This window comes from Drosophila melanogaster, chromosome 3L, assembly GCF_000001215.4.
Source record: "Drosophila melanogaster chromosome 3L".
Classification (NCBI taxonomy): Eukaryota; Metazoa; Arthropoda; class Insecta; order Diptera; family Drosophilidae; genus Drosophila; species Drosophila melanogaster.
Window position 1 is genome coordinate 15,289,435 of NT_037436.4, and position 23,643 is coordinate 15,313,077.

Here is a 23,643-nt window from a genome sequence, read left to right on the forward strand (position 1 = left end):
TGCCAATTTAAGTGCGATATAAATAATTTGGCAGTTACCAGGTAGAATTGTCGCTGACTTTGATGGAGAATCGAAAGGAAAGGGATGGAGGTATAGGGATAATATGGTTCCCTAGATAATGCATTATCAATTCGTTAGGGTTGAATTAGTTCGACTTAAACGTTTTCGGTTGGTTTTTTATTTTTGGATTTTAGGGGTGGCATTCCCCGCGATAGGCTGTAATTGATTATGCAGAAATTTTTCACTATTTTGATAGGGTAGTGGTTTTGGTTTACTTTACAGATAAGGGGTTCCGGATAGAACGGGTTTTGTTAGGATTTTTTAAATGCTTAAGTGGCATGAGTAACTAGGTATTTCGTATTCCAGTTTTTAATTTATTCAATAGGCAGCCACCCTAAAAATTAAAACTTTGTTTTGATTTGATTAGTAATTTTTTGCCAGAACGTTTGAAAGCCTTTCCATATAGCATTTTAATTTTAAATTTCTGAATTATTCTAAAGTTAAGACACTTTTTTAAAAGCTCGACCCTTAGGGAACTCTCAGTTAATTCATTAACGCTTCTTTCATCTTTTGCCTAACAATTTTGCAGCACAATTTCGCTCCCTTGTGTTCTTTAACCAAATCAGATTACTTTTAATGCCATCTTGATTGGCGCCGCTTCATCAGCTCCCTTCTGGTAACCCAAATTTCATAATTAATTAAATTATTTAATTTACTTTGTAGTACACACATATTTGAGGCAATGCCGCGCTGCCCCTTCCACTTCTCATTTGGGCCAAGTTAACAAAAAACCTTGTTAGTAATTGCGGTAAATGTGATTAGAAACTTTGCTGGCTCATCCCGCATCTTTTCTTGCACTCGCTTACCGCATTTCTCGCTGTTTTCCCCTATTTGATTTTTAGGATCGGAAAAGCAAAAACTTTTAACCTACACAGATACTCACGCACAACCAAGCACACACAAATAGAGCCGAGACCCGTAAATAGTTAGTTCACCTTTACGTGCGTTAATGATGTTTTCTCAATCAAAAAGTTAAATCTTTGGCAGCGTTAGAAGCGGAATTTTTGCACGCAAAGTTTTGGGGGGAAAATGGGTGGGCGAGGGTACATTTTGGGTGGGACAAGCGTTTTTTGGCTGCTGCCAAACGAATCGAACAAGAAAAGCTAATTACAAGTAGCGGAAAGTTGTGCGTGTTTCGGCTTGAATGGGCCAAAAAGGGCGAGAAAGAGGGGATATATAGGGGAAAACTGGAAGTCCGGACACCTGTTCGAAGAAAAACTTTGATTGGTTTTTATATGATTTGCCCGGGCGCTAAGCTTCTAGGCGGCTTTTCGCTTAAATGTGTCAATAATTGGCCTACAAAATTTGTATCTTCTAGTTGGAGAGCTTTATAATTCTTCCTTTTTTATGGCTCATAAAAGTTTTGAAATGAAAGTAATGAGGAAATGAAATTAAGGAATATAAGTTCGATGCGACTTTAACAAAACTTAAATTTTGGGGAACCAAGAAAATATAAAATCGAATTAGTAAATTTTTTTAGTGAAAATTTAATTAATTTATAGAATAATAAGTTTTTGCCATATATCAACTCAATGTAGTTAATTTAATATCATAATTTTGCAGCTACAACTCCTTCACTTCCATAAATTCCGTAAATTTAATTTCGGTTCGCCTTACGAACTTCGATTTCCTATTCACTCAATGAATCGGGTTTATTCATTTATTCATTTGAAGCTTTGCCAAACATTCCATTTATAGTTTCCTTAGTCTCCAAAACTGCCAAAGTCTTTTCTTGAGGACCTGAATGCCAAAGAGTTTTGATCCCTCGGAAAATAAAGGGAAAACCGGGGGCCGCCTTGAATAACTAACCCCAACACTTACTTCCGAAAGTATTCCACCGTTGCAGTCGCCCCTGTTTCATAACAATGGGATTTCCCCCAATTTCAGTACTTTTTAGCTCGACACCCAAATTGTTCTCAGTTCACTTGGCCAGGGGTAAATGCATATAGGGAGGGTGGGCCATTTTAATATTAAGCTAAGCTTGTCCCATTCTACTTCTGCATTTCGGGTGTTTCGCCAAACCTCCTCCTTATAACATCTCTGTGTGTGCGGGAAAAAGTTTTTATCTACAGCCAAATAGTTCTGGACTATTTCTCCATCAATTTTATTGGTAATACTTAGACAAAACTTTCTTCGGTGGGGACGAACAGCCAGGACTTTAAGTGAAAGGATTCAAAGCGTAAAAGTTTGTTTGCTGAGTTTCCTTTTGACTTTCTTTCTTTTTTTTTGTGTTATTTGAAAATTAGAGAAGCGTTTTGTACATCTTTTTTTTTTGTCTTTGCTTGTCCTTTAATAAATTCTTGAAAAATACTTGCAACATTTTGAGTAGATGGAGTGGAGATGGATAAACTACTAAAATGAGTTTCCAAATAGTCGTCGGCTTAATTGTAATTACTTTTTCCAAAAGCCTGAGCTGTCTGTCTGCTTCAGTCTTTGCCGCTCGCTGTGTGTGAAAAGTTTTGCCAACTTGTAATTATCACTTACAACATGGAGCTGCCAGCCCAGCCCACTTCACCATTTTCCAGGTTTAACAAAACTGCCAACCACAAAGGCAGAGTTGCGGGGTTGGGGGCCGTTCCGCCCACACACATGTAGCTTAATTAATAGACATCGCAAAGTGCAGGGGAAATGCCTCAATCCCCCGCACCTTCGGCATGATGTAGCACGTTCCTGGCCACAATAATAATTTACATTTTAAGCCAATTTGAAAACGGCCAAAAAGAGAGCATTTCCATTTTCACAGTTAAATAAAAATTAATTACAACAATTTATCGTCGTCGTCGCAGCAGCCACAAAAAATGTTTCAGCTTATAGTTTCGACATTCGGGTTATCCTAGACTTAAATAACAGTATTAAATCTCTATGTAGTAATCTATAAATTACTGAAATATATACTAAAATAGATTTTTTAATTCTTCTCTATTGTTTTCTTTATGTTAAAGAAATATTGATCTTCTATAGTTGAACTTACGTTACTTCTTCGAAGTTTACTACTCATTCTTCTTTATTATTCTTGATTGTTCCCAACAAAGCTTTGAAAACCATCATACCCCATTGGCCGTAACGGCCCCAGGGTATGTAACGAACCGAATTACAAGGCGTACAACCCTCAGGACAACTGTCCAACTTGGACACGCCCCTCGCCGCCCCTTAGATGCCCAAAAGCCCCATCGTAATGTGCGGCTTGTTGTTGTTAAACGTCGGCTAAAACGCAAATGTTAAACCCTTTCGTTAATGCAAAATAATTGCTACGGTTCGTGGTCCGAGTTTTCCCAGTTCCGCAGAAAAAATTGGACCAAAAAAAAGCATAAAATGAAAGTAAAACGTCAAAACGGTATTTTATTCCTTGCCTTCCGCCCTTTTCCGGCTTTGGTGGGTTTAAAAATTAGAGCGAGGTCGGTGAAAAAAGTGGGCGTGTGCCGAGTTCCGTTTCATTTAGTTTTCAGTTTCCACCTAATTTACCCAATTGGGCAAAAGTGCTTTGTCATAATCAGCCCGGGAGCAAGGTTCGCATATCTAATGAATGCGCAGAACGCCACGAAGCCAACTTTTTCCGTATAGCTGGGTGGGATTGCTGGGACTCCTCCGCTGGGCACATATTTATCGAGTTGCTAATAGGCTGTCACATAATTAGCTCTCTAACAACCGGAATCGGACTATCCTTGCCATGGGAAAAGGTTGCCGGGCTGAATGACTGATATTAGCCTTGGCTTAGATGAAAGTCAAAGATGACCAGGAGCGATAATGTCCAAGATATCCTAATGCATCTTGGTTTTGTCCGGGTATTGTGCCCCTTTTCCGATTGGAGTCAAGATTGTGACCGTTTTTTGCTCGCTGGCAACAGTATAATCTTTAAAGTTGGGTTCGCTTGCTTAAAATCAAGGTTGCGTTGATGAATGAGATTGAAAGGAAGATGAAGTAAAAGGATTTAGGATACAAAACTAGCATCCTGCAGATTATAGGATAAACCGAAATATGTTGGGAATATTGCTGTCCAGATCTAGATGACATGTTAGCAACCATTTTTTCGGATAGATTTGCATACGTTTTTTATGTAACTCACAATGAGAAGTTACTCGCATATTTTGTACTTTAACTTTACAGTTCTTACCATAAAATTGAAGGCCTTTCGTATTATAATAGCCTAAATTATATTCACCAAATGGGCACCAACTCTCAATCTCCACGGTAAAATCAGAGCTAACTATAAAAAATAGATTTTTATGCATGAAAATATTGCATGGTTTTCCCTGGGTTGGCGCAATTTTCAGCAAAATCCTACCTCAGGGCCACCACCTCATCAATTTCAGCTTGTTGCATATATTGGAACTCTGAACCTCCTTTTTTTTAGCCTCCCTACCAACCCTCATCATTTCTAATCAAGCGATAGAAAGAGGTCGGCATCGAAATAGAAATACCTAATGCGCCTTCCCAAAGGTCGCATTAAACCTGAACCAAAATTGACTTTGAAAAATGGTGTGAAAAACACAGGGGAAACTCCGAATGCAATGATAGAAAAAAGTTCGCATTAAATGCATTTTGCATGACTGTGTTGCAATTAACGGCATGGAGCAGCTGCAATCAGGCATAGCAACAATTTTATACTTATATTTACAGAAATAGAAAGGATACAATACAAAAGAGTTTGTAAAATATATGCTGCATAGCAGCAGTTCTTTTTTTGCAAGCTATATTAAAACAACACCCATCCGAAATTGTATTCCAATTAAACAACGTTTGTATTATTGTACCCATCACTGTAAATTCATTGACAGCGAAATTGAAGCGATGATTATTGTTGCAACGCCTCAATAATTCTGGCAGTTTTTTTTATTTGCCCTTTTTGAAAAATGGTCACAAAAAACAACATCAGAGGGAACACAACCGTCAGGCAAATATTGGCTGCCAATGGGCAAATGCAGAAATGCAAACGGAGATCTGCTGGCCATGCAAGTGTAAGTTGACCGTGTGAGATGATGGCCAGAACGGCCAGCGATGATTGCCATGGCTTCGGCGGGCGAATATGCGAATATGCGAATATGTATATGGCAATGGTCAATGCTAATTGCCAATTATGGACAAATTCGCCCGAGCGCGAAATTAAATTAACCCCTTTTTTGTGCAGCCCCAATATCGCAGGACGAAAATCCGCATCTGCAATCCTCAACCGCGTCATCAATCAGGAGCAGCAGGCGACAAAACACAAACTACGCGATGTGCAAATATGAAATATTTATGGCCGCACACATGTCTGCCTCAATTGCTTCCGCGTACATGGGGCATACGCGAATTGGCAACGGCCTTTGGTCGATCGAACAACTTTATCAACCAAAGGCCAATTAGTCGTGTCCAGTTGAAGACCTAAAGCGATTGGCAGCAAATGCTAAATGTTTCTATATAATGAACGAAATCGTACCACTTAATCTTTATAATATGGATAAAGCTACTATCCTTTTTGATAAGTAATTCTTTAGAAATGTAATTTATTAACACAGTATTCTCAAATTATTTAATAGCCATCTCTCTGAACTTGCTTATGATTTAATGCAATTACGAAAAAGAGCAAGCGCTTTAATGGCAACATATCGATCTTCAATTATGTGTGGCAAAGCACACAGAGTGCTGGTAAAAAAAAAAACGAAGCCCCAATAATGCCCCAAATGAGTTAAGTGGCGAGGAGAATCGGAAATATTTTACCCTTCAGTCGCCCTCAATCTGAGCATTAAATATGTTGTATATGTGATAAAAAGTTGCCATAGTTTTACTTTCTCGCAGTGGCAGCCAATGTAATTTCATTTCGTTTTTGTCGCGATTTTTGCAGCGCGAAAAATGCTGTCAAGTGTAAAAAATAATAACACGCATCGCGTCAGATTTTCCATGTTTGGTTATGATAATGGAAGGCACAATGAGAGCCCGTTGGATATACATACACTTTTTTCATGTGGTTTATCCGCTGTCAGAAAGGACTTTTCTGGCACATGACACAGGCACATGGGTATTGTGGCTTATAAATGATTTACAAAACAGTACGTAATGTCTTAACGCATCAAAGAAAATCTTTGACACAGGAAGCAATGAATTCGATCGAAATTTCAGCGGGAGGCCTTAAAAGGGTAAATGGAACAAGCTAGCTAGGGAATATCTGAAAATGTTGTTCCGACTTGGTGATACTCATTAGTCATAGTTGTACACTCTGCGCATATCCTGCATTTGAGAAACATAATTAATTGCAATCGAATGTTTACTACACATTTTTGAATTAGCATCACGAATTACCAATTTCAGACTTGTATCTATTCATAACACCATCATTAGATTCAATTGCGCGAATTAACGAGTGAAGCCTTCCAGTGTCTTCCTTCTGTGGTCCTTTGTGTTTCTTTTCCCTCTATTGTTTCTTCCCGATTTTAATTAAAAGGTATTTCCCTTTAAGGTTGTGATTTTATTTAGATCTCACTCTCATCGAGTGTAGCTTAAGACTGACTTATTACAAAGGAGAATCAAGTATTATGTATGGCTCTGTGTTGTCGCGAATCTGCTGACCCAGCGGATTTGGGGAATGCCTCCGTTTTGCTGCGCTGTTTCCGCCTACACTGTTGCAACATGAGGGGACAACGAACTAGCGGCTCAGCGTGGAGGTTTAGGGGGGTGGGGAAGTAGTGGCGTGGACTGCTGATGTGGTCAGATGTGGGCCAACGAACTAATGGTTCTGGCGTGGAGGTTTAGGGGGTGGGGAAGTAGATGTAGATGTGGTAACTCCTCCCCCCCTTGAATAAAGTGACGGCCATAACGAAGGAATAGACGGAACGTAGTTGACTGAGGTAACAGGGTTGGGCAGGTAAGTAGTGTTTCTCCTTACTGCTAAAGCATACAGTATAAATATGACCAGGATGATACTTGATGCGTAGGTTATGAATCGAAGGTTAATCGTAGATTCCTTGACTTGGAATATTTTAGCTTTATTCTCTTGAAGATGCAGTACTATTTTGCTTAGGCTTAAATCCTCCGATGTTGCATTTATAGATATGTTCTTCGTTACTGGTAGTGATAATTTAATCCTTTCTTGGTAGAACAATTCGCTGTCATCGTATTTGGTACCGTCTATAAATATGGAACAGTTTATGTGATTGATAATCGTCGTTCCCTCAATAGTGAACGGTTCAGCACAACTTGGTTCAGCCCTTAGTTGATTCTTGCTGATAATGACAATCCACTGTTGTTCCGGTTCTACTACCGCCTCGTCCGTGTTGATAATCTTTGCCTCGCAAACAGGGTTCATTCCTTGCAGCACTTGTTTCACGCACTCCCTGTTGTCCATGTTACTTTCCGCAGTTCCGGGGTCGCAGATGTAAGTGCCATGTATTCTTGAACATTTTTCTTGAAAACTTAACATATAATTAAATTTATCATCGTACAATATATATTTGGGTAGAGTGAGAAAATTCGTGCCATTGATAGGTAATTTAATTAGGTGAGAAAGTGTGTAAGTGTACTTATCAAATATTGGAATCTTTATATGAAATATTATTTTTGTTTTTTTGGATTCTATCTCTATGTTGAGTAGTCTGTAAATATGCTCTTCTGAATTAATAGAAAAATTTTGAAGTTTAAAAATCTGTGCAATATCTTTCAATTCTTGTATAGGTAAAATAAAATTGGGAATTATTTTGAATTTAGCCAATAGTATACTTTCAGCTATATCATGTATGTGGTTTTGGAGAATATCTATATTATTATCTTTCAATTCTTGTATAGGTAAAATAAAATTGGGAATTATTTTGTCTTAATTTGTTGGATTGTTTGCCTAAATCAGGCCGTAGGTGTTTTTTTTATCTCATACAGGTTTGATGGATCGTTTTGTTGCCGCATTGGATATTCGCCCTGAATACCAATGTCGATTGAATCAGTCTAATAATTGAGGGTCAACCACGTCACGAATGCCGTCGAACCAATTGTTCCTTATGAACAACTAGTGCAACCTCTTCGAACATCAGTCCAACAACTAGACACGCCAGTGTATCGTCACTGCTGAACTGTCTTCGAAGTGCAATCGACAACTAGCGCAACTTGTTCGAGTTTCAACCCAACCGCTAGACACGCCAGTGTATCGTCGCCGTTGAGCTGTCTCGACATGTATTGACAACTAGCGCAACTTGTTCGAACATCAACCCAACCGCTAGACACGCCAGTGTATCGTCGCTGTTGAGTTGCCTTCGAATTTGAATTAAACCGTCAGCGATCTGTTCAAACATCAACCCAACCGCTGAGGCCAACTTTCACACAAGTTTGACGCGATCCACTAACTACGCTCCAACATACGAGCCTCAATCACTCACTTGTATATTCTGATTCACAACATAAATATATTTTTAATATTTTCTGATTTGTCTAAATCATTTTACCAAGATTTTTATATTTTGTTTAATCACTATAATTGTTCTATTTGAACTTTTACATGATTAGATATTTAATTTCTTCTTTTATAAAAATTTCTTTAGTTATGTAATTTTCATTAAATATGATTGCATCTTTTTAACTCGCTTATTTATTTGTTGTGTATTTTGTGTGTTGTGGCAATTCATTTTGTGTATTGGCATTTTATTATTCTTTATTCTCTCACTCTACTCACTTAAGTACAATTGTGATGAAAAGGAGCTGCATCAGGTCCAGTTTCCGACTGCGCCAATTAACGAGTGAAGCCTTCCAGTGTCTTCCTTCTGTGGTCCTTTGTGTTTCTTTTCCCTCTATTGTTTCTTCCCGATTTTAATTAAAAGGTATTTCCCTTTAAGGTTGTGATTTTATTTAGATCTCACTCTCATCGAGTGTAGCTTAAGACTGACTTATTACAAAGGAGAATCAAGTATTATGTATGGCTCTGTGTTGTCGCGAATCTGCTGACCCAGCGGATTTGGGGAATGCCTCCGTTTTGCTGCGCTGTTTCCGCCTACACTGTTGCAACATGAGGGGACAACGAACTAGCGGCTCAGCGTGGAGGTTTAGGGGGGTGGGGAAGTAGTGGCGTGGACTGCTGATGTGGTCAGATGTGGGCCAACGAACTAATGGTTCTGGCGTGGAGGTTTAGGGGGTGGGGAAGTAGATGTAGATGTGGTAACTCGCGGTATAAAAGAAAATATAACGGAAATGGTTTTCAGAATAAATAAAATTGCTCATGGAATACTTTAAGGCCAGGGAATATTTTGTGTGTGAAAAGTAAATACATGTCACTGATGTTGTGCTATCACCTTTTTAATCATGTCTTTTGAATTATTTTGCGACAGGTTTTTTGTCTTTATTACATTTCACTCCAGAACATAATAATAATATTGAATAATACAGCTCAAACATTTGTGAAGAGGGAAAATAAATACAACTGTGCTGGTTTTTCACACAATGTAAAGAATAATTATTATTTTAAGTAAAGCTTTGCTTTCACTGTCATTGCTAATGGAAAATATCTTGCCCATTTGAAAATTATTCAATACGAATTTCTCGTCATGACTGTGACCTATACCTCACGTGTGAGTACCTCGAGTGTTCTCAGTAATTTCTTGGGGCTGCTGGTCAGGTTGGTACTTCAAATATATATATATTTTTCCATTTTTAAGCTTTAAAAGGAACACCTATTTCAAAGATGGCGCGGCAGTATTTACAAGTTAATATGGTTGGACCTTATTGTATTTTTCGGATTGTACTGTTTACTGGCAATTACATATCGTCTGTTGGTAAACGAAGAGGGCAAAAGGTAAGCGTTTATTTGTATTCCTCTTTAAAATAACAAGCTTTGTCACAGGTTTTTTGAGGCCATTATGTCGTATTGCGAGAAAAATGGCTCCCTCATTCCGTTATCGTTCGTTTTGGGATTTTTCGTGAGAATCGTGATGAACCGATGGTGGGACCAATATACCACCATTCCTTGGCCAGATGGAATTGCCATTTTGATAAGCACCAGTATCCATGGCTCCGATGATAGAGCCAGGGTAATGAGGCGAACTATCCTAAGATATGTGTGCCTGTGCCAGGTGATAGTATTCACCATGATATCACCGCGTGTCAAGCGCCGATTCCCCACCTACACTCAAATTATTGAGGCTGGCTTTCTGCTGGAAAATGAAAAGAAAATCATTGAGGCCATGGATCAGGCCTTCCCAAGTTATCCAAAGCACTGGATGCCCATCGTTTGGGCAGCTAGTATTGTGATGAGAGCGCGGAGGGAGAATAAAATCCGGGATGACTACGCTGTTAAGACCATCATCGATGAATTGAACCAGTTACGCGGGAATTGTGGATTTTTGCTCTATTACGATTGGATAAGTGTTCCACTGGTCTACACCCAAGTGGTCACCGTGGCCACGTACTCCTTCTTCCTGTTCAGTGTCCTCGGACAGCAGTGGAATGAAAGTCATTCCGACGAGGATGGTACTAGGATCAGGAGATGGTTTCCGATCCTGACCGTTCTCCAGTTTTTCTTTTACATGGGTTGGCTCAAGGTAGCCGAGACGCTGATAAATCCTTTCGGAGAGGATGATGACGACTTCGAGGTGAGTGCTTAAGTTCGATTAACTATTACATCCAATTGGTATAACATAGTTTTCCTACTTATACATATAGTCTAATGCTTTATTTTACTGCAGCTCAACTGGATAATCGATAGGAATCTTACCGTTTCTTATTGCATTGTGGATGAGATGCACCAGGAGCATCCGGAACTTGTTAAGGATCAGTATTGGGAAGAGGTCTTCCCTAATGAAATTCCATACGCTCAGCCAAAAATGCGTCAAAATCCTCCAGCAGCTTCCACGGCCTATATGGAATCACAATCAAAAGTAAAGTTTATTTTTTGTATTCTCATTAATGAATAAGCTAATATCCGGATTTTTAGCTCCAGAAACGCCATGAATCTGCAATGTCAACTCTTAGTACCCGTTCGCGAAACAACTTCCGACAAAACTTCCTGGGAAGACCATCTGCCACTGGTAGCTACTCAGACTCCATCCAAATGGAAGATGGGCCGTCGCGAGTGACCTTCAGTGAGAATCAATTTGATTTGCCACATGATGAAGCGAACAGCTCACACAAGCCGTCGCAATCCACAAGTAGGCTTTGTATTATCTAACTTTATTCGCTCTTAATTTTTTGCTCTTATATCTTTTCAGTTGACTTTAACGATCTAATTGAGCAGCGTCGTCGCGAACGCAGGGAACGCATTCGACACCGATTTTTGGATATGCAAAGTACCCATCTGCGACATGATACCTCCGGTGCTCCTTATACGATCACAGTTCTTCGTCCCCCATCCGATGAAACTCTGTCCGAGAGTCAGGAAGCGGGGGACAGAGCTCAACAGGATCCATCGGGCAGCAAGGAACCCCCTCCAAATAAGACGGAAAAGCAGGATTAGACGAAAACGAAATAAAAATATTAAAATCACAATTTGTTTCTGTACATTTTAAGGATTCATTCGTTATTTCTTAGATTCGTCACTGTCCTTATCATTGTCCGTGTCCTCCTCCTTTCTCTTTTTCTGACTTAAGTAGCTTCTGTCGGTCTGGACATCAGAATTTTTTTGCGGGACATTAGTACGACTTGATCGAGCTGATCCTCCATTCGAAGCCAGATCCCCTTTAATCAACTCCATGGCGAGGGCGGCTTGTTGCATCTGCCGGTTCACACGCTCCCTGTCCCGCTTCTCCTTTAGACGGTCAAAGTCGTCCTTGTTTCTGGAATCTAGAGTCCTTGTATCTCCCTCGTTCTCTTCATCAACCTTCTCGTCAAGGGTATCAATACTCTGGTTGTCATAGGAGTACGATACCGATACTGAACTTTTGCTCCAACTGAACTCCCGGCGGGCAAATCGTATAGTTACTTCCGGGTTGTATTCATCCTCATCGTCGAACTCTGTAAAATCGTTTTCCAAACTGACTTCGCTTTTCGTCATGGTCACGGGGACAACTTTTGGTATGCCCAATCGAGCGGTTGATGCCTCCGGATGTTCGGCCCTATCGGACTCCACGGCATATGGCAACTCAGCGGGAAACACCTCATCCCAATACTGATCCCTCACCAACTGCGGATGATCATTGTGCATTTCATCAACGATCAAGTAACTCACTTGCAAGTTGCGATCGATCAGCCAGTTCAGTTCAAAGTCATCGTCGTCATCGCCAAAAGGACAAATCAATGTCTCGGCCACCTTAAGCCAGCCCATGAAGAAGAAAAACTCCAGAGTGCTGAACAACGGAAAGTAGTAACTAACAATATTATTGTAGTGCTTAATATCCCGATCGATCCACTGGTGACCAAATATCGAGGCCACAAAGTACGAGTAGACGGCCAGGGTGACGACCTGAGAATAATCTATCGTAATATATCGCTTAGAATAGAGTCATAAACTAACCTGTGTATAGACCAGTGGCACTGAGATTGTATCGTAATGGATGAGCATATTGCATCCAGCTCGGAATTTATTGAGCTCATCTATCATGGACTTCAGGGAGAAGTCATCCCAAATTCGACCTTCCTTTCGAGCCCTTGTTACAATACTGGCGGCCCAGACAATGGGCATCCAATACTTTGGGTGCTTTGGAAACTTCACATCCATTGCCTTCATAATATTTGCCTCGTTGGCGTTTAGCAAACCCACCTCAATTAACTGATCGTAGGTTGGAAAGCGACGCTTTATAACTGGCGATATCATCGAGAGCACCATAGTCAATGCCAAGCACACATATCTCATAATCGTGCGTCTCATCAGACGACCATGTTCATCTTGGCCACGGACCAAGGCACTCACATAAACCGCCAGCGGATCGGGCCAAGGAACTGTGATATATTGATTCCACCAGCGTTCTATGATAATGCCCACATAAAATCCCAGTACGAAAGAGAGCGGAATCAGGTTGCTATAGCTATGACAGTACATCACAATGTCCTCGAAAACACTATGGGTTAAGGGGGTTGGGGGTTAAATAAATTAAAACGTTCTATTCTATTCTATGATCTACTTACGGCTTATCGACGTCCCTGAGAGCATAGCGATATATTACAGCCATGAAGTAGAAGCAGGACAGGAATGCCAGAAGATCCACCCATATTATCTTGTAGATACTTGCGCGCCATCTGCCGAATGATCAGATACTTTAGTAACTTTGGCAATGGGCCAATCGGAGATGCCTCACCTCATCAAAAGCTTCCAGAAGCAGCCGAAATGGCTGCATGTTGCCACCTCAGCGGTGTAAGAGACAGTCATACTCGAGAATTGTCAATTGGAAAACTTTAATAATACCGAACGGCTGGGAAATCGACTTGGCAATGGCAATGACAATTGGATTGGGTAGGGGAAACACTTTGTGAGGCCATAAGCAAAGCCAACTTTGAAATTAGTTCTAGTCTTTGGTTTGGCTCGGAGGTAATTTTCCCACTCAAGCATTAAACGAAGGCAATTTGGTAGGCGCGTCACATTTTGTGGGCGTAATTATTTAAATTAGATCATTTATATTTGCCGCCAGGCCAACAGACAACAACCCACAAAGGCCAATTTGCCACACGCTCTGGCCCGCACATGTGATGAAGTCTGCTCCTGTTCCTCCAGCTCCTCCTGCTCCTTCTGTTCCAGCCCATATATGTTTGCCTATATATGTAGAATATCTGTTTGTCTGGCGGCATCAAGAAGGTGCAGTAAAATTTTAATACCCCAGCAAACATTCTGAATAGCCAAAGCGGCAATGATGTGATTTTTCCCACTCCAATGGGGAAAGTGTGAAGAGCATTACGAACGAGTATCTTATCAGCAAAATTCTGCTAATGTTCTAATGCTCGTTTTGTTGCTATCACACATCCTGCCGCAGTTGCGAAAAATCTATAAAATATCATAGCTTAATTCTATAAATATAATTTATATGTTCAAATGTGAGTGAATTAAATAAATAAAAAACAAATTAAATTAGAAAATAAATTAGTACTTTATTCGAAGCATATGCGTTCTCATGAAATTCGTCTTGCGATTAATTTGGACGTGAAATTTATACTCTGATGCATCATATAGAAAGGCGGAAAAAATGAGCAATACGCACGTGATAATAAGCTCAATAAAAATTGGGTTTGGTTTAACAATGTATCTAATCAGTTAATAGATAATTAAACAGCTGGTAACGCTTGCATTGCTTACAAACGAATTTAATATGGTGACAAGAATTTGTTAGTAAAAGTATGGAAAATCACAAATAGCAATCGCAGGTAGAAATAATCGGTTATACGGAGAATATCTACACACACACCTGAGCAATGCAACCGAACCAGATTTGTTTAATCGGCTTATCTGGTATCAGCAAATCATATCTGCAGTTACGAAATCCAGCCATTCATTCACCTTCTTATATGGCCTGAGTTTACGTAATCGTAGATTTCATCGAGATAAGACTCATAAGACTCTTTAAACCGAATGCAGTTTTGATTCTATCAATCAATAGAAATAGCAAAATACTAGAATTCTAATATGAAGCGGAGATGATCAACCGACTTAACCAATTTTTAAAATTGAAAAATTGACACTCGACAGCTAACGACAATAAAAACATCAACATCTAGACCAAAAACAATATGAAACAATAGCAGTGCGAAGACGAGCGCAGAAAGCATTTATAATTGTGTTCGTCTGTGCGATATTATTACTGCATTCCACTCTATATAGACGGCCAGTTCTCGTAGCGCTCTCCATATATAGGGGCCACAATATTATCTTACACTTTCAGTTAACGCTATACACCGAAACCGTCAACAAGCGAGCTGCGTGCCAGTGCGAATGAGAGAGCGATACGGTGCGAGAAAAAGATAGCAGCACGAGCGGGAGAAAAGTACGAATGCTCCAAATCTAAAGCCAAAAAAACCGGCAGATCGGAAATGAAGCAAAAACGTGAATACAAACAGTGTTATCTAAAGCAACATAAATAACAAAATTCTGGAATTGCCTTGTAGTGGCGGTAAAAACAAGAACAACAAGCACAGAACAAAAATCTGTTGTTTCGCTATCGCAAGATCATAAAACCGAAAGTCGGAAAACAACAACAGAGGCAAACACAGCAGCAGTCATATCACAGCAGCAACATCAAAACCAAAACCAACAAAATGCGACGTCACACAGTGTGATTCAGATCCTCTCCCTCGCACCAACGCCCCTCCCGCTCGCACACCTGCTAATTTTTTTGTATTCGCTCTAATTACAACCCAGATCATCTCGAAAACCCTGCGATCCCCCGAGTAGCGCCTTATCACCACTAAATCCCGACGAATTGAAGTCGCCTTCGTCTCTTATCAGTTTTGCTTCGGATGTGCACTGAGAGAAAATACGCCTATTTTAGACATCGATTTTCCACGTCTATTTAAAAGAGTAAGCTGCTTGCAGTTTATTAATATTTCGGACCTACATATCAATTTGTGAAAAATGGTTTTTATTTCATGATCGACATTTAATATGTTTGTGTTTCGTTTTTAAATTGTTATACAATATTTGTTTTTAAGGATAAAAAACAAAAAAAAATATTATTTTCATATGGATTGCATAGAATCTGATTTCGTTATAAAAGAAATTTTTTTAAGAAAAGTTTTTAAATTTTTAAATTAAATTTTTAAAATAAATTTTGATCTATATTTAAGCTACAAATTATTGTTTACAGAAAGTTTAAAATTAATGTTCGATATAACTTTCTAATGGATTTCAAATTATAATTTTTGACCAATTGTTTTGTCACGTTATCTATTAATAAAAGTTGTTTAGTACTAAAGATTTATTTTTACCCCTATAATTGAAGATACATTTTTCTCGCCGTGTACCCCGCTCTCCTCGTCCATGGCAAGCAGTCAATCTCGTCGGGTGGCGGAGGAGATTCGAGTTCGGCTCGCCGGCCTGGTGGTGGTCTTATCTTAGGAGGAGTGTGCGAAGAATTCGCGGCTGTAAGACGACACCAACAGGCTGCAGACAGACGCTCCCTGATCGCCAAGTATGTCGGTCACAGTCTTGTTTTCCGTTTTCTATTGTTTTGAGTGAGAGAAAATTAATAATAGACTTCCAATTCATTAATAAGAAACAGACAAAGGCGGAGCGACAATATTAACTTAGAGTGCATTGGAGCAACAACTGCACTTGGAATCGAATATATGTAAGTGAGGACGGACGGCAGTGTCTCAAAGTCGGTGAGTGCAGAATCAAGTTTACCATAATTATATAAACTTAGCATAACTTCGCATTCGACAAGTCCGGCAAACTCACCTAGACCCACTTAATTATCTTCGTTTAGGGCAGAGCAAACGACGAATTATAACGTTAATAATAGAAAGGCAAACAAAGCTGCACAAGATATTCTACGTAAAAACTTGAGCATCTGATTCTTATCAAAGTGTGGAAAAGGTGTGGGTGCTTTGGTTAGTCACCTCTTAGAAAAAATATAATAATGAATGATTTACAGCGGATGCAGTGCATACTTAAGTTAATTCTCAAAAAACATACGAGTTTTGTTTGCACACCTGTCGGTAAAAATTGTATTTAAAATAACGAAATCATGATCCTTTTAAGTTCATAGAAATTTGATTGCAAATCATGCTATTCTATTCTACCTTTATTATTATTTGTGTAGCTATTTTTTTCAAGACCCTACTAATGTATGAAATTAATAGCCAAATTTAATTATTTCCATTATTTTAAGACCACCACCGTTTTCTTATCAAACTTTCTTTGTGAAAGGCGGTTTCGAAAACTTTTCCATTCAAACTTCTACACCTCTAAAACCTTCGTACATAGCACACCCAACATATGTATATATCATCACCTATAATGAATTCTAAGTGGAACAATCGAGTTCAGACTCACAATAGCCCCGCCATTTACGATTACATTTTGAGTTCCATTATTTGCATTATACAATCAAACGGCGTTACAAGATAAGACAATACGCGGATCGAAGTGCATTATGATTTTGTCTAAACCTCTGAAAGACACTTGGTGAATTTTGTTCGTTCCAAAATTCTAGAGTTTACTGAACTTTCCACCAATCGAGGGAGATAGATACTGAACAATGGTTCGCCAGATCTCGCCATGGAAAGTTCTCACCCGGCGCAAGAATCTCCAAGCGGATGGCAGCGAGGGGGAAACGAAGCTGAATCGAGTTCTGGGTCTATGGGACCTCACGGCCCTGGGTGTCGGATCGACCTTGGGAGCTGGGGTCTACGTGCTGGCCGGACAGATAGCCAAGGATCAGGCGGGTCCATCGGTGATGATATCGTTTGCCATCGCGGCACTGGCATCTTTGCTGGCAGGTGAGTTCGATTTGGACTAAAGTAAAACCCATATAATAAAAACCCCTGAGATACAATATTTCAGAAGTTTTGTTTTTGCATATAGTTATGGCAAGGTTAACAAACTATATAACTGACTCTATATATATTTTTTTTTTATCTTTCATGTTTTCTTACAGGAGTTTGCTATGCGGAATTTGGCGCTCGAGTTCCCAAGGCTGGATCGGCGTATGTATATAGTTATGTCTGTATCGGGGAATTCGTAGCTTTTGTCATTGGATGGAATCTCATATTGGAATACGTTATTGGAACGGCTAGTGTTTGTAGGGGTATCAGCCTGTACCTGGACTCCCTACTAAATGATACCCTGAAATACACATTCGCCGAGGTTGCTCCTATGAATGTCAGTTTCTTGGGCAGCTACTTTGACTTTTTGGCCTTTGGCCTAGTGGTTGTGTTTGGCGGTAAGAGCACTAATAAATTCAAATAATTTAAATAGAAAATAAATTTAAAATGCGTTAAATGTTTCAGTTGCACTGGCCTTTGGCGTGGAGACATCGACTATGGCAAATAATTTTGTGACGTGCCTAAATATATTTATTTTGGGATTTGTCATAATCGCTGGCGCTTTAAAAGGTAAATATAGTTTCAATTACTCACTTCTTAATAAACCTTAAGTAAATATAAAATTGTGAGTGGTTTGTTGAATGCATTCATGCATAAAGTGCTGCATTTTTCAAATGGGCTCACCTAATTGGAAAACCATTAGTATCTCTCAAAATAGCACCATGAAAAAAGCAAAAGTTCCAAAATCATAATAGATTAATCATATTCTCTGATTCCCAATTCTGTTTTTTTAATTAATTAATGTTCTCTGTTTGTTTGTTATCTCCCCAGCTGACTATTCCAACTGGACGGTGGATCCGAGTACTGTGAGTGCGAATTCTACTATCGGATCTGGTGGGTTTTTCCCCTTTGGATTTGAAGGCACTCTTCGTGGAGCAGCCACCTGCTTCTTTGGCTTTGTGGGATTCGATTGCATCGCCACCACAGGGGAAGAGGTCCGAAATCCTCGGAAAAATATCCCGAAATCGATTCTGCTCTCACTGCTGATTATCTTTTTGTGCTATTTCGGAGTGTCCACTGTACTGACATTGATGCTGCCATACTATATCCAGGATGTTAACGCACCACTGCCATATGCCTTCGAGTATGTGGGTTGGCCAGTGGCCATGTGGATTGTCACCGTAGGTGGTTTGGTGGGTCTGCTGGCCAGTCTCTTTGGAGCACTGTTCCCACTGCCCAGGGTTATGTACTCGATGGCCCAGGATGGTCTTTTGTTTAAATTTCTGGGCAAAGTGAGTCCGAGATTCCGAGTTCCAGTCACCGGATCTATTGTGGCAGCTCTTTTCACGGCCGCAATTGCCGGACTCTTCGATTTGTCCCAACTGGTCAGCCTGCTCTCAATCGGCACTTTATTGGCCTACAGCGTTGTGGCCATATCCATAATGCTTTTGCGATATATGGACTATTGTGAGGTTGACGAGAATCCAGGGCAGAGGGAAGTCAGAGCATCGGAAACCACTTCTTTAACTTCGAGTTCCGAGCGATTCACGTTCGGTTCAGTATGCACACAACTGTTTAATGTTCATCGAGTCCAGGAGCCCAATGCAATATCGTCAAGAATTGTGGGAGTGCTTTCAACATTGTTTTGTGAGTATTGTATATATTAGATTAAATGTAATTATTTCAGTTTATAATGACTCTTTCTGTGTTATTTAGGCCTAATTTCCTTGGGCATAGGAGTGCTAATTATGCAGGCTCATCTTTTAATCGCCTCCAAAGAAGTATGGGCCTTGACCCTCCTGATTGTGTTAGTCGTGCTGATGTTGCTGGTGATCTGTCTGATTTGCCTTCAGCCCAGAGAAGCTCGTCGTAGATTATTTAGAGTTCCCTTTGTACCGATTGTTCCTGCTATCAGTATCTTCATCAATATATATCTAATGCTTCAACTGGATACCTGGACGTGGATACGATTTGGAGTCTGGATGATTGTGGGTGAGTCGCAGTCCACATTAAAGTCCTTTTGCATGTGGTAGAATGTAATGCATGTTGCACCGTTGTACTAACTTAAATGTCCTAGGTATACCCGTATTTCTTGCATGCTGGTATTTATACGATTGCAAAAATCCGGCGAAGAGAAACCCCGAGAGATGGGACTTCTACAAGGCGCTAAAAGGCTTACAAGAAAGTCGAGAGCAGGAGTATCATTGCATATCCAAGGAGAGTGTTTTGACCCTAGAAACGCAGCTGAAGAAGAGTCCGAGCAGTAGCCTGAATCGTATTCAGAATCTTAGTGATGTCGGCGACGAGTTGGTCGAAATAAAGAACGCCAATGGAAAGGTTTTTTATGTGGAGGATAACAAGAGTGAGAATTCCACTGCCACCTTGGGCTCCAACCCAGAATCTCCATCGCGTGAGGACGAACAGTCGGTAATCGCAATGTTGGACGATGTCCTGAATGCCCAGGATACACAGCAAGGCCAACAGGACTTGGACCTGCAACAACAGATGATTTTCGAGAGGCATTTCAGCCTGGACTCTGAAATGTATCCAAGTGTTATAGAAACCGTGATTGTGGCCACCGTTCACAGTAGCAGCGATGATGATGAAGTCCAAAGTGGGATTACTCTTAAGTTGAGTAGATACGATGAATGCAAGCTGGTCGCCCATCAAATGCTGGAGGAGATGTTCAATAGCGAGGCTTTCTATGAACAGTTGGAGAAAGTTAAGGCCAAAGAGGTTCCTTTGGTGAAAGGGGATAAATTGGAGGGGGAAGCTGAATCTGTAAATGACGACGAGGCTTCCAAGCCTGTGTTTCTGTTCCAGCGTTTGGGCTCACAGACTTCCATCATATCCCAGGCCTCTACCATTGAGGATCCGCTGCATTCGACCAAGTTTAAAGACCGATTAAGCCACATCATTATGAATGCCAATGCCCACCAAGTGAAGGTAGTGGCCAAGAGATCCGAGGACGTGGATGGCGAGGTGGAGCTGGAGCCTGTGCCGGATGAGGAGCCCAAAACAAGGCCGCTGCTAAAGCAATCGAAAAGCGAAACCGATGTGCGTCGCTTAATGCTCAAGGCCATCAGCGAGCTGAAAATCGACCGTAATGAGACTGGTAATGCTGATGAGGTCCCCGCCGAAGTGTCCACCACCACAGGAAACCCCTCAAAGGACCCAGTTCCCGGTGCAGGTCCTATTGCAGCTCCAGTTGCAGCGGCGGGTGGTAGCAACATACCGCGTCCACCTAAATTCGATCCGGTTCTGTACAAGACCATCAACAGCATTAGTCTACGCAAACAGCGACCCAGTTTGAATCGCCAGCATATCGTGGATGCCAAGAACCCGGCGCTTTTGCGACCGGAATCGCAGACGGAGACGCGTCCGGATCCTGGCGAGCAACCGGAGCCGGAGCCGTTGCCATTCAAAGCCAAATTGGAGGCCATATTGCAGCGGGGTCCCTCACACCGAACCCAGCAACATCCGGACCTGGTGCGTCGCCAACGTCCGCAGTCTACCTACATAGAAATGGAGGAGGTCGAGAGCTGAGGGGGTGCCATTCGTACCTGTACATTACGCTCCCCCATGCCACCCATCCAAACCCAATAGCCCCTGGTGAAACCAAAGAGGGTGCCATTTTACCCCCAGTTAAAAGTAGTTAGGTCCAGCATGTGAATCGGAATGCAAACGTAACTGGTCCTGTACATATTTAGCATAGCTGTAGTTACTAGTCGGTAGTTAGAATCTTAGATAATAAGTGCACGGTGGACTGTGAGGGTAACTTTGGAGGTCCTTTAAAGATTTTAAAAAATATAGATTTGAAAAATATAATTTGACATCTTAAAGTTAAATAAATACATACAATTTAAAGGAAATTAGGTGTTAAAGTAAATCTATATAATCCTTAGTGAAAAATCGTCAAAATATGCAATATATTATAAACTAAATCCAAGACTTAGACCTAGTCCCTCACAGTGTCACATAAACTAGCCCGCATGCCAAGCTAACTCAAACTAGTCGTAAAAGTATTAAACAAAGAGGTATTATAAGTGTCAAAACGAAGTTCATGCCTAAGATACCCCAAATCCGTAAACTAATCACTTCTCCACTCGCATAGGACTTTCCATATACTTTTTCTACGGACTGCCCAACAGCTACAGAGAAATGAAGCGACAAAGGGCCGGATGGCAGAAGCTCAAATACAGCGATCGTCTCTGAACGGGAAAACATCGAAATGTTGATAATTATGTATCTATAAAGGTGTACATATGCGCGTACACGGTTGCATCACTAAGCCAATTTGATAAATTGTAAACTATTTGCTGGTTATAAATAAAAATCTAGTTGTAATTAATAAAAGTCAAATGAGTTTACCTGAATGGGCCCGAGAAGAAAGGCAAGAATGGGAAGAAAGAAATGTGGACGGCAACTGCAGCCGCTTCCGGAATCGATTCCCCGATGATCTTGCAGATACGTAGAGTGTGCTATTGTATATTAATAACCCAATGAATGGGGATCGTTCATTGTCGTTTAATTCCCAGTGGCCTTGTCTTGAGCATGGCACTTTCCCGACTGCACTGACTTTGATAAATTAATTGGCATCGGCTGATCGTCGAGCGAGAGTGTGCAGCACTCTTTTCCGGGAGTGGTTTTCCCCTTTGCCCTTTCGGCATTTTCCTCGTCGAGTTTTCCAATGGGTTTACACAGAAAGAAATTTCAAGCTGGGACGAGGTAAGTCACAATTATATAATTATATAATCTAATCTATAAGGAAAATAATAATTATAAAATAAGAGTCTAAGATGTTATGCATTTCAATATGTTTTAGTTTGGTATAAATGCAGGTAAGTAACTTCGTGTAACCTTTTTTAAGGGCTTCAGATACAGTACAAGATGATTTGTACTACAATTTTCTTGCAGTGCCGCCCGCCCCTTTGCTTTGATTTTGATTAGAAGGAAACATCCCCTTGGGCAGCCGAAGCACCGTTTCCCCCTTTCTGTCTCAGACGCAAACTACGCTCTGATTTATGCGGACATTCGTTTGGGCATTTCTTTGGTCAGGTTGCTGATGCTTCTGTTTGAACTACTGGTGCTGCTTTTGATGCCAGTCTGGAGATTTGTGTAACCACAAGACGAAGACGAAACAACTGGCGACTGTTTGGCGTCCAACTCCACGGAGAAGATGGACTTGCCTGCTTTTGAACTTGGGATTCGGAATGAAAATGGGATGATGCGGGGTGGCTGACTACTTTTGTGCTGCGTAAGTGTAACAAATTGTAATCGTATTTGGCGGGGACTTTGTCTGGGGCGTGCCCCTGACTTCTCCGCTTCTGCTTTATTATTATTAACTTTGTTATGGGCCTGGGAGAGGAGTGTCTATCTGGTTGGCATAGTCGGTAGTCCCAGAAGTCGTCGTCTGGTGGTTGTTTTGGTTGCTCGCTACACTTGCTCGCTGACTGTCCGCCCCCTTTATCTAGTCGACCGTTCAAATAGTTTTATGGCATATTTATGGGCGCCAAAACTTAAAGTCCCCCCTGGCTAAGACTTTAAGACCCAAGAAAGGGGGAGTTTTGGGGGTGTAGTTCGGGATCTCGCCCTCTCATTGCCAGAGCATTGACATCAGGCTCTGTGACAAATTGGCAAAGAGCGAAACTAATTAATGCAGGGGGAATACGACAACTTTGGATATTGCATTCCACTACTTGGGGAGAAAATTATCGAAGGATGGGTTGGGTAAATATTCATATGGGATGTATGATTCCATAAATAAGAACCAACTGCATGGGATCAGATATGGTAAACTTGCCAAAAGCGGGTGACATAAATCCTAAGTGATTTAAGGCCATTGCCTTTGGTATCTTACCATTTGCCTATGATATTACAATGAAGTTTAAGATAGGAGTACAATTAAACTTCATGTATCTCACATAAAACACTGTTTAAACTAATATCTATTTAAGAAACATCAGAAATCTGAGCTGTTACTCTGCAAAATTCATATGATTTTGCTTGCTCTAAATGAGTTAAGCCTCATCTCGTACAGAACTCCACTCATTTTTTGCCCAACAATCTCTTTTCAAAATTGGTTTTCGGTCATGTAATCATTGCTCAGCTCAAATAACATATACACCCAACCTAACTCCTTCGTTGCGATGCTTTTGTTTTAAGTTTCGTTAGTTTGTTATTATTTCCTCTGCCGTCTAAAGCGGCTTTTCCATATTCATAAAAATTGCGAGT

General features: G+C 40.6%; 3 protein-coding genes across 7 annotated transcripts, besides 1 other annotated feature; 2 read left to right on the forward strand and 1 right to left on the reverse strand.

Moving 5' to 3' along the window:
- Positions 1 to 6,388: 6,388 nt before the first annotated feature.
- Positions 6,389 to 9,174: a mobile genetic element.
- Positions 9,175 to 9,523: 349 nt separating this feature from the next.
- Positions 9,524 to 11,508, forward strand: Best4 (Bestrophin 4). Its single transcript, NM_001104139.2, has 6 exons — positions 9,524 to 9,625; positions 9,692 to 9,802; positions 9,851 to 10,598; positions 10,692 to 10,883; positions 10,940 to 11,153; positions 11,214 to 11,508. Exons 1-6 carry the CDS (start codon positions 9,555 to 9,557, stop codon positions 11,456 to 11,458), a joined length of 1,581 nt encoding a protein of 526 aa, NP_001097609.1. The 5' UTR covers positions 9,524 to 9,554; the 3' UTR covers positions 11,459 to 11,508.
- On the reverse strand, positions 11,481 to 13,351 carry Best3 (Bestrophin 3). Its single transcript, NM_168618.2, has 4 exons — positions 13,236 to 13,351; positions 13,066 to 13,176; positions 12,455 to 12,998; positions 11,481 to 12,403 (listed from the first exon to the last, which is right to left on the reverse strand). The coding sequence occupies exons 1-4, from the start codon at positions 13,304 to 13,306 to the stop codon at positions 11,522 to 11,524; spliced, it is 1,608 nt and encodes a 535-aa protein (NP_730039.1). The 5' UTR covers positions 13,307 to 13,351; the 3' UTR covers positions 11,481 to 11,521.
- A 1,469-nt stretch (positions 13,352 to 14,820) lies between these two features.
- Positions 14,821 to 21,761, forward strand: CG7255 (uncharacterized protein). Of its 5 annotated transcripts, none has more exons than NM_206366.3 (9): positions 14,821 to 15,442; positions 15,864 to 16,052; positions 16,117 to 16,245; positions 17,079 to 17,364; positions 17,523 to 17,807; positions 17,875 to 17,979; positions 18,241 to 19,056; positions 19,126 to 19,401; positions 21,524 to 21,761. In NM_206366.3, exons 4-9 carry the CDS (start codon positions 17,124 to 17,126, stop codon positions 21,622 to 21,624), a joined length of 1,824 nt encoding a protein of 607 aa, NP_996088.2. In that variant the 5' UTR covers positions 14,821 to 15,442; positions 15,864 to 16,052; positions 16,117 to 16,245; positions 17,079 to 17,123; the 3' UTR covers positions 21,625 to 21,761. The 5 variants fall into 5 exon arrangements, with proteins under 5 accessions (NP_996088.2, NP_001034016.1, NP_001036608.1 ...); NM_001038927.4 differs by having other exon boundaries at positions 16,137 to 16,245; positions 19,487 to 21,761; NM_001043143.3 differs by having other exon boundaries at positions 16,143 to 16,245.
- The last annotated feature ends 1,882 nt before the right edge of the window (positions 21,762 to 23,643 follow it).

What these genes read in the sequence shown, in the direction of transcription:
- Best4 (NM_001104139.2), top strand. Translation starts at nt 9,555, where the DNA reads ATGACTGTGACCTATACCTCACGTGTGAGTACCTCGAGTGTTCTCAGT. An exon ending in GTAAACGAAGAGGGCAAAAG is followed by an intron (nt 9,803 to 9,850) that starts GTAAGCGTTTAT and finishes GCTTTGTCACAG; the next exon opens with GTTTTTTGAGGCCATTATGT. An exon ending in ATATGGAATCACAATCAAAA is followed by an intron (nt 10,884 to 10,939) that starts GTAAAGTTTATT and finishes CCGGATTTTTAG; the next exon opens with CTCCAGAAACGCCATGAATC.
- Best3 (NM_168618.2), bottom strand. Translation starts at nt 13,306, where the DNA reads ATGACTGTCTCTTACACCGCTGAGGTGGCAACATGCAGCCATTTCGGC. An exon ending in CTCAGGGACGTCGATAAGCC is followed by an intron (nt 12,999 to 13,065) that starts GTAAGTAGATCA and finishes CTTAACCCATAG; the next exon opens with TGTTTTCGAGGACATTGTGA. An exon ending in TGCCACTGGTCTATACACAG is followed by an intron (nt 12,404 to 12,454) that starts GTTAGTTTATGA and finishes GATTATTCTCAG; the next exon opens with GTCGTCACCCTGGCCGTCTA.
- CG7255 (NM_001038927.4), top strand. Translation starts at nt 17,124, where the DNA reads ATGGTTCGCCAGATCTCGCCATGGAAAGTTCTCACCCGGCGCAAGAAT. An exon ending in AATCGCTGGCGCTTTAAAAG is followed by an intron (nt 17,980 to 18,240) that starts GTAAATATAGTT and finishes TTATCTCCCCAG; the next exon opens with CTGACTATTCCAACTGGACG. An exon ending in TGGAGTCTGGATGATTGTGG is followed by an intron (nt 19,402 to 19,486) that starts GTGAGTCGCAGT and finishes TAAATGTCCTAG; the next exon opens with GTATACCCGTATTTCTTGCA.